The 10,440-nt window shown below is 33.5% G+C and overlaps 1 protein-coding gene across 8 annotated transcripts in view; it reads right to left on the bottom strand.

Moving 5' to 3' along the window:
• Fam13b (family with sequence similarity 13 member B) overlaps positions 1-10,440 on the bottom strand; it is an 83,123-nt gene that overhangs the window by 3,649 nt on the left and 69,034 nt on the right. For 6 of the 8 annotated variants that reach the window (XM_071612333.1, XM_071612335.1, XM_071612336.1 and 3 more), the window contains 7 exons: positions 9,531-9,612; positions 6,710-6,939; positions 5,455-5,538; positions 3,972-4,067; positions 1,351-1,434; positions 1,093-1,256; positions 282-383 (listed from right to left, as the gene is read on the bottom strand). In XM_071612333.1, the coding sequence (XP_071468434.1) occupies positions 282-383; positions 1,093-1,256; positions 1,351-1,434; positions 3,972-4,067; positions 5,455-5,538; positions 6,710-6,939; positions 9,531-9,612 (842 nt within the window). The remainder of the gene's footprint in view (positions 1-281; positions 384-1,092; positions 1,257-1,350; positions 1,435-3,971; positions 4,068-5,454; positions 5,539-6,709; positions 6,940-9,530; positions 9,613-10,440) is intronic. The other 2 variants (XM_071612334.1, XM_071612339.1) reach the window with 1 other exon arrangement.

Below are 10,440 nucleotides of genomic sequence, written 5' to 3'. Positions count from 1 at the left end.
CTCTCCTGCTTCAGCCTCCTGAGTTGCTGGGATTATTGGCACATGCCACTGTGCACAGTGAAATATTTTATCTAATGTTGTTTCTTCCAGCTCTGAATTTCCTTGCAATTAATAATAGCAGGGCTTCAGAGCACTGAAAAATGTTATACAACTTAATTTTCAATAATGCTAACATCTCATAAGCAAAATTTATCTATAATTCTATGTATTCCACTATTTTAACATATGGACATTTTGTGAGTTAACAGAGAAAGATAACAGTATTATGACACTTGACAAACCTTCCATTTTTTTGATAAAATGCCTCTTCAAATTCCCGTAATGTTTTACGGAGTTTCTTTTTTTCAGCTCTGGCTTTCCAAAGTTGTTCCAGTAATTCAGGCCTAAAATTGAAATGAAAAGAAAACATTAAAAGGGCACAGAGGTGATTCATTATGTTCCTTAACAGTAGTTCTAGCCCTGGCTAAAAATTAAAATCATACTAATGCCTTACTCCATCTCCAGACCAATTAAATTAGAATAGCTGAAAGGCCTTATTAGTATTAGTACTTAAAACAAAAACAAAATTTAATAATTGATTGTGATGTGAACTCAGGGTTAAGAACATCTTCACTTTGCTGTACTCATTTCTTGGGGTAATAAAGAAGAAACTAAAGGAAAACTTCAGATGGTTTGCATGCTTTGTTATATAACAAATATAAGATTTTACTTTAAATTTTTTTTGAAACACACTATTTTGGGCAGTGGGGGGTGGTCACTTTACCATGTGGCTATAACCCCAGCCCTCATGATTTTAAGAGAGTCTTTCTAATTTGCCCAGGCTGGCCTCAAACCTGTGCTCCTCTTGCCTCAGCCTCTTAAGTCACTGAGATTATAGGAGTGTGCCATCATGCCCCGCTGAAACACACCATATTTAATAAAAGAAAATGGAAATGACAACATGTACTTGTAAATCACTTTTTAAAGGGTGTATCTAGCTTGTGGTTAATTCTTAATTAATCACTTGTATTAATCCCTTGTAAGTGCTCAAATTATTTTACAAAAAATTCTCAATATTATACACATAGGCTAAAATCAAACTAGACTACATACATAGAAGCTGCACGAGTACTTGACAAACGGAGATCCAGAGCCAGTTTTTCTTGATTTTCTTCAACATCAGATTCTGAATTTTCCAATGAAGTCTGTGCATGTACAGCTGTTTTCAAGATATCACTTAACTCAGAGGATAGACTAACACCATCTTCTTCTTCTTCCTAAAACGATATCCAAACAGAGTATCAAACAGGCTATGGCTTTCAACTTTCCCTTTAGGAAATCAATTAAAGAATGAGTTCTTTAAAGGATTACCTTGATTTCTTCAAAAAAATGTGCAGTTTCTCCTTCTATGATTGGCTGTAACATCTGACCCCTTCGCTTGGTGGAGGGAGATCCCTATAACAATCAGTAATACAGATTTTTTTTTTTAGTTATATATGGACACAATATCTTTATTTTTTTTATTTTTATGTGGTGCTGAGATTGAACCCAGTGCATTGCACGTGCCAAGCAGGCGCTCTACCACTAAGCCATAACCCCAGTCTCAATAATACAGTTTTAAAGTATTTAGTGAAGCTTCACTTCATTATGGTACAAATATTAAACTTTATTTTCAAAATCTTAAGCGTATACTTTTAATATTTTTAGAGGTTCTTAATTTTTGCTTACATTTTTCTTTTTATTTATGCATAAGGGTGATAATTATATTTAGAAAAGTCTAAAAGAGTTCATTCAATAGTGTTTTACTATTCTAAACAAGTAAGTGTCACGTATATTTTAACTGGTTGCAATTTTATTTTTAAAAATAGCTGTCAAACATACTATAGTGACGTAGTCACATCAATGTTTATAGCAATTCAAAATAGCTAACTATGGAACCAACCTATGTGCCCTTCAACAGATGAATGGATAAAGAAACTATGGTATATATACACAATGGAATATTACTCACCTTAAAGAAGAATGAAATTATGGCATTTGCTGGTAAATTGATGGAACTGGAGAATATCATGCTAAGTGAAATAAACCAATTTCAAAGAACCAAAGGCCAAAGGTTTTCTCTGATATGTGGATGCTAATTCACAATGGGGGGGAATAGAGGTATTTGGAACTAGATAGGGAGTGAAGGGAGGGAATGGGGTATGGGGAAAGGAATGATAGAATGAATCAGATATTATTACCATATGTGCATGTATGATTATAGGACCTGTGAAATTCTACGTCATGTACAACCAGATGAATGAGAAGTTACACTCCATTTATATATGAGGTGCTGAAATGCATTGTCATGTGTAACTAATTAGAATAAAAAAAATTAAAAAACAAATAGCTGTCAAATATTTTTTGTCCCAAGAATGTTCTTCACTCAAAAAAATGAGCTGGGGTTGTAGCTCAGTGGTAAAGCACTTGCCTAGCAACACATAAAAATAAATAAATTAAATAAAGGTATTGTGTCCACTACAACTAAAATAATACATAAAAAAACCCAACTTTATTAAAATAATTATTAAATCATATCATAACATTAATTCTTTAAAAATGGATAGTTCCATCACCACTAATTCCAGAACATTTCATCACTGCAAAAGAAACCCACTAGATTTTACTCATTTGCCTTGCCCCATAACCCTTTGTAAATACTAATCTACATTTTGTCTTTATGGGCTTGCCTATTCTTGAAATTTCATATAAATAGGATTATATAATATGGCCTTTTGTGTCTGGTTAATTTCACTCAGCATATTTTTATGGTTTGCACCCATGTATTTATATTTGTGTGTGTGTGTGTGTGTGTGTATATATATATATATAAAATATATGTATGTATGTATTTTATTCCTTTTTGCTGCATAATATTCTAGTGAATACTGGATATACCATATTTTATTTATCCATTTATCAGCTGACAGACATTTAGGCTATTATGAATAATACTGCTGTGAACACTTGTGTACAAGTGTTTTGTGGACATTTTCACATCTTTTGAGTATTTACTGAACAGTAGCTATACCATTTTACATTCCCACCCAGCAGTGATTCGATTTATCGAGATTCTCACCACAATACTGTTATCATCTTTTTCATTAATAGTCATACGAATGGGTGTGAAATGGCATCTCAAGGTAGTTTTATCTGCATTCCCTAATGACGTTCAATATCTTTTGTTTGCTCACAGGCCATTTATAAATGCTCTCTGGAGAAATGTCTGTTCAAACCTTTTTATTCTTGAATTTTTAAATATATTCTGGATATAAGTCCCTTATAGGATTTCTGAATATTTCTTGCATCCTATGGGCTTGTCTTTTCACAAGTGTTTGCACATAGTTTTTAACTTCGTTGTTGTTTGGCAGTACTGGGGGATGAAACCCAGAGCCTTGTGCATTCAAAGAAGGAATTCTACCACTGAACTATACCTCCAGCCCAGGGTTTTACTTTTGATGAAGTCAAATTCATTTTTTTGTTTTGTTGCTTACGTTTTTGGTATTGTATCTTAAAAACAAACAAATAAAACCCTAACCCAAGGTCCAAAGATTCACTCATGTTTTCTAAGAGTTCTTTAGTTTCAGCTTTTACATTTAGATCTATAATCCATTTATAAGATAAGGTCCCAATACTCTCCACCTCACCCACAGTGCTAAGGATGGAACTCAGGGGTACTTTACCTCTGAGCTACATCCTCAGTCCTTTATTTTGAGACAGAGTCTCACTTAGTTACTGACATAATCATATACACAAAATGCTAACAAATGTGCCTGCCAAATAATCCTAGGCTCTTCTTATTAGTTTCCTATCCTTTTAAAATCAGTAATCTCAACTTACTATTCTTTCTACCTTGGTTATAAATTTCTTCAATATACCACCCAAAATAAATTTTTTTAGATAAGTACATCTTGAGAAAATGAACTAGAGAAATATTTGTTTGTTTTACTTACAAGAATGGGAGTGATGCTAGCTCTTGTCAGCATCTGTTTAACAAGCCGGTATCTATCATAGAGAGGTTTAACAATATGCCTTTCTTCCCTGGTCACCTGAAGCCAAAAATAAAAAGGAAGTCCCCTAGTCATCAGAAATAATTTTGTCCAAAACATTAAGCAATTTTATCTTCCTACCCCACATTGAAGATTTTATATTAAATAAGTTAGTTATCTCCCAATTATAAGAAATAAGGCTCTATAAAACAGCTCTGTAGAATGGAAGCCTCAAAAGTGATTCATGCTCTATAGGTGCAGGTACTGATTTCTTCAACAGAAGTTCAAAAACAAACAAACAAACAAATAAATAAATAAAGTTTTAAAAATTAATCAAGAGCCAGGCTACAGAATGGAAGAAAATCTTTGCCAGCTGCTTCTCTGCCAGGGGATTAATATCCAGAACTGAGGGCTGGGGTTGTGGCTCAGTGGTAGAACACTTGTCTAGTATGTGTGAGGCACTGGGTTCAATTTTCAGCACCACATAAAACTAAATAAATAAAATAAAGGTCCATCAACAAATAAATTAAAAAAAAAAAAATCCAGAACTGAAAAAATTTAATGCAACCAGGGAAATGCAAATAAAACTACACAAAGATACCATCTGAATGTCAATTATCCAAGAACATAAATAATAATAAATGCTTGTGAGGATGTGGGAGGAAAAATATACATTGTTAGTGGGACTGCAAATCAGGAATGGAACGTCCATATGACCCAGCTATCACACTTCTTGGTATTTATCCAAAAGAACTAAAATCAGCATAGTATAGTAATACAGCTACTTGAATGTTTATAGCAGCACAATTCACCACAGCCAAATTATGAAATTAGTCCAGATGCCTGTCAACAGATGAATGGATCAAGAAAAGGTGGTATATGTATACAAATGGAGTTTTACTCAGCCACAAAGAAGAATGAAATTATGGCATTTGCCAGCAAATGGATAGAAATGGAGAATATAATGATAAATAAGCCAGACTCAGAAAATCAAGGGTTGAATGTGTTTTTTTTTTCCCCCATATGTGGAAACTAGAGAAAAATAAGGGAAAGAAGGTGGAAGTGGTGATAGACATCATAAATATATAGGGAAGATCATGCAGGAGGAGGAAATCAAAAGAGAGGGAGGGAGGAGGGAAAATGGAAAGAAAAATAACAAAACCGTGTTATATATGTATATATAAATGTGCCACAGGGAATTTCACCTTTATGTGTATGTAGAAAAGTATCAATCAAAAATAAATAAATGAGAGAAAGGAAGATCGGTAGAGGAAGGAGAATAGGAGGGAGGAGAGGAGAGGAAACAGGGACTGAAATCAAATTCTATGCATTTTATCAAAACAAACCCAACTACTATATAATGCCATAATACTCTAATAAAAACATAAAAAATAAAAGTGATCTAAGCTCTTATATAAATCAAGTTTTTTATCAAGAGAAACATTACCGGCCTTCCATGTTGACTTTCATAGTAAAGAAGACTTTTCTGGAGAGAAGTTTTTTCTTCTATCAAATGATCTTTTGTCATTTTCTAGAATTAGGAGGGAAAAAAATCCATTGGCATCATTATTATTTTCCTTACTTCTAACAATGTAAGTTAATTAAGCTGAAAGGGCAGGCTATCACCAGTCTAACATAGGCTAATGCAATCTTTGCTTATTCATTTGCAGGCAACATTTTTTGTCCTGAAGAATCTGGTATTCTAATACATAGGTGGCAACTCCTTTGATAACTTGATTTATATTTTATTTGAATAAATTACGAATACTGGCTTGGGTACATTACTTAACCTCTTCAGGTTTAATATACCAATATGTATAAAATGAGAACACTTCATTCTACCTCAAAGAATTCAAATAAGGACATTAATATATGTAAAACATTTATAACATTCCTACCCAACACACAGCAGGCATATATAAATGCTTCTTATTTTACTTAACCTTACAGTCTTTTATTAGCAATAAGACTAGTGGATGCAGACACACTCTCACATACATACACAGGTTTTACAATCCAATCTGTCTATATATCCTTTTAAAGAAAATCCTGCAGCAGTATAGTGGAAAGATCCTAAAAGAAATTCAACAATGTTAATTTGTAACCTTAGACTTTACCCTGACCTCAGTTTCTCTTCCAATTGAGATGGTGCATTCTTTACACTGCAATACCCTCATCATACCTTTCAGTATGGTATAAGGTAGAATAAGCAGAACTCCACAGAGCGTTTCCCTTTGTTTCATAGGATCACATATTATCACTTCTTTTTTTATTTTAATTTTTTATTTGTTTTAATTAGTTATACATGACAGTAGAATGCATTTATAAACTTTGATATACAGAGATGGGATATATACATATTATCATTTCAATGAACCAATGTTCCAGAATACTCTCCAACTATACCAAATAAAACCTACTTATTTCCATAATTAGTCAATACTATCCGTCTTTTACTACAGTGAAATCAGAGATAGAAAAAAAATCACTGGGCTGGGGTAGAATGCTTGCGTGCTTGCCTAATGTGCAAGTACCTGAGTTCAATCCAGTACTTTTTAAAAACAACAACAAAACATGTTTATCAATCTGTAGGTATCAAGTAGGCCAGTTGGACTACTCAGGTATCTTAATCATGTTATGGTAATTGCTTTGTTTCAGGGATTCTAAAGGCCAGCCTGAACAAAAATCATGGTTAACATTACCTTGATATCTTCTGGAAGACACCTCTCAACACGTTTTTCTTTCAGTCTCTTCAGAATAAGTTCAAGGGTTGCTTCCTTAGATGACTTCTTCTCCTTCTGAATAACTCTGGATTCATCATCATTCTCTTCATCTTCATGGTCTAAAGAAGAGCCAAAACTTTTTGGAAGAGTGTTACTACGTGGGCGTGTCTGAGGTACAAATTCTCCATCACAGCTTTTGTGTTTTGCATCTGTATTTCAGAAACAAGAGGAAAGATTAACAATTGATTTTATCAAGTATACAATAATAGCAATATTTCAAAGTAACAAAGTAATCAAATTATATGTACAGCAAGAAAGCTTTCTATTCTATCAAAATTCATAGAAAGTCTACAACAGAAGACACTCTAATACACAGTAGTAAACAAAAGAGATTCGTCCTTGTTCTCATGGAGCATATGTAAATATGCAGGGAAGGAAAAACAATAATCAAATAATCAGATTAATAAATGAAATAACTTCAAAAAAAAGCTAAGTGCTATAAAGAAGATATAACAGGACAGAATCACAGTACTAAAAGTAGTGTGCTTTGTGGAGGAGCAATTACACTAGATAAGATCGACAAAGAAGGCTTTTTTGAATGGTCTCATTCCAGTTAAATATGGAATGATAAGGAAATAATGTAGCATAGAAGGTTTAGAGGAAAAACATTCACCCCCAATTGAGAAAGTAGCCCATGCAGCTTTACATGTCGGAGGCCCTTCAGTTTTACATGTCTGAGGAACAGAAAATGAGAGTTGTCTTGTCTGCCAGAGTGTGCAAGCCATTGAAAGTCATGGTAAAGATTTGGACTCAGAAAAATTCTAAATGGAAAGGGAAACCCACTGAAATTTTAAGTCTTCTTGAGTCATAAACTAGGCCTTACATTTATGGATATCAGCCCAGTGTTAACAAGGGAGTAACATGATTTATTTTTTAGATATTTGTTTTCATCATTGATGGACCTTAATTTTGTTTATTTGTATGCAGTGCTGAGAATTGAACCCAGTGCCTCACGCATGCTAGGCAATCACTCTACACTGAGCTACAACCCCAGTATATATACAGGTTCTACTGAATTGCTATCATTTTTGCATGATTTTTTAATAGATAATTTTGGCTGCTATGCAGAGGATGTACTATAGAACAGTTAAGAAAAAAACTGGGAAACTAGGAAGCTAATGCCTATTAATTTAATAATGACTACTGGTGGTTGGAAACCAGAATTTAAACAAGGCAATGCTCTGCAGAACTGTAGGTAGCGAGGAAGTAATCTTCTAAAAAAAAAAAAAAAAAGTTTGGTTTTGTTTTTGAATTAGAGCTTTATTATTACACACAGTAGCTGGATTCATCCCAACAAACTCATACATGCATGGAAATTGATTTCAGTTCATGAAATCCTCTTTTTTTAATGAAATAATAAAATGAGGTTATTTTTTATTCATGGGTGTATAAAATGAGGAGAGATGTAGAACAGTTTATGAATGAAGCTATACATCAGATGACAATAATTGGGTATTCTTGGTACTTCACTTAACATGGAGGCAATCCAATGTAAATGCCTAATACACATTTTTTTTCATTTTTAAAATTTATATATAACAGCAGAATACATTATGCATGAAATCCTCTTTTAAGAGAAAGTATCTTAAACCAAAGAATAAAAAATTCCATGATAGTAGGGATGATGTTTGAGTACTTGATACTTATGAGCTATTAAGAATTTCACCAAATAAGTTCAAATGAATAAATCAAAACAGTGATCCAAATTATAAGCTATACTTGGCACAGGTAATGGTTAAAAATCATTAAAAAACATATTCACTAAACACAGAATAAATATACCTTAACAACAGCTTATGCTAGGCAGACAACCAGAAATACAAGGCCTAGTTTATGAGTCAAGAAGACTTACAATTTAGTCTTTACAGTGTCAACAATTCACTAAAACTATATCCCCTACCCATTACTGGGATCAAACCTAAGGCCTCCCACATGCTAGGCAAGTGCTCCATCACTGTAACTATATACCCCAGTCCCTGACTAGCTAGTCTTTTAGTCTTTAGATAAAATATATACCAAAAAATTTTAATACCTTCAAAAACCCAAACTACTAATTTCTACAATATATTTCAGATAAATTGTATTGCACCAGTTCACCTATGTGTGTGTGTGTGTGTGTGTGTGTGTGTGTGTGTATATATATATATATATATATATGCAGGGTACCTTTCAAAAGAATACTAATAAAAAAACATTCTACCACTGAGTTGTGGCTCAGTGGTTGAGTGTTTATCTACCACATGTGAGGCACTGGGTTTGATTCTCAGCACTACATATAAATGAATAAATAAAGGTCCATTGACAACTAAAAAAAAAATACTAATAAAAACAACAATAACAAAAAACTTTTTGTTGGTACTGTAGATGGATCCCAGGGATGCTTTACTACTAAGCCATATATATATCCAACCCTTCTTATTTTGTATTTTTGAGACAGGGTCTTGCTAAGTTGCTCAGGCAGGCCTCCAACTTGCCTGCCTTAGCCCCTTGCTGGGATTATAGGCATGTGCCACTTCACCTAAAAAGAAAGGATATTTGACAGACTATGATAAAGTACTACAGAAATCCCATCTCTTAGTATGCAATTTTGACCTTAACTAAAAAAAAAGAAAAAAAGGACACCTATTTTTGCCAAAAGTCCCAAGATTTAAAAGTATCAAAAATCACAACTATAATTCTCACGCAAATTACACAGAACATTTTAAAACTGCAAATATATTATAAAACGGCATACTTATACCTTTAATTTGCTTCCGCAGTTTGGTAAGCTCTGTCATCCATTTTAATACCTTTGGATTGGCTGCAATATCACTATAGGAAGGCTGAAAATTAAGAAGCAGAATAATTGACATTTTTGTAGTAAGGAACAGTTTCATTAATTTGTGCCCACATAATATCTTATAGTTCTCACTGCAGATTTCATTCAATCCTCAATCCATATTTAATTAATTATACCTTAATTATACAGGGCAGAATATTAAGTAAAAATTCTCCCAGAACAGGGTTAGATAACTGGCTGAAGGCAGATTTGACAATGGGTCTCCATCTTTAAATATAAGACTCTTTCTACTTCACATGTTCTAATTATTAAAACATGTTCTTTTTCCTTTTCTTCCTTCACTTCTTCAGCAGCTCTTATCTTGGAACTTGTAACTTTTACACAGAGCAGAAATAACAGCATCATTTTTAAAAGTAAAGAATTTGCTTTAAAAATTTTAAAAGCTGTTTTACAAAGGGAAATAGAGACAAAGTTGCAATGGCAAGAATACTGACCTAGAAATCAAAAGGCCAAGGATCTTTTTGCTTTCAGATCTATATAATTACTTTTTTGGTGTGTGTGGCAGCACCAGGTAGTGGACCCAAGGCCTTTGCACATGCTAGACAAGCATTGAGCTATATCCCCAGTTCTTTTTTTAAAAAAAGAATTTAAGACAGGGTTTCACTTAGTTGCCCAGGCTGGCCTTAAGCTTGCAATCCTCCTGATTAAGCCTCCCAAGTACTACCATGTGCTACCATACCCAGTTTATATGGTCTCTATTTCTCTGGGCATCTCAGATTGTTCTCAGGAAAGAGCTGGACTGATGCTCTACAAGCCCTTTCTCCCAGTTCTAATATTAGGAAAAAAAAAACTCTTTTTTTTTTTTTGTGTG

This window comes from Marmota flaviventris, chromosome 5 (assembly GCF_047511675.1).
Source record: "Marmota flaviventris isolate mMarFla1 chromosome 5, mMarFla1.hap1, whole genome shotgun sequence".
In the NCBI taxonomy this organism is placed as follows: domain Eukaryota; kingdom Metazoa; phylum Chordata; class Mammalia; order Rodentia; family Sciuridae; genus Marmota; species Marmota flaviventris.
The sequence above is the reverse complement of the archived record's forward strand: the minus strand, read 5'-3'. Positions and strand labels throughout refer to the sequence as shown.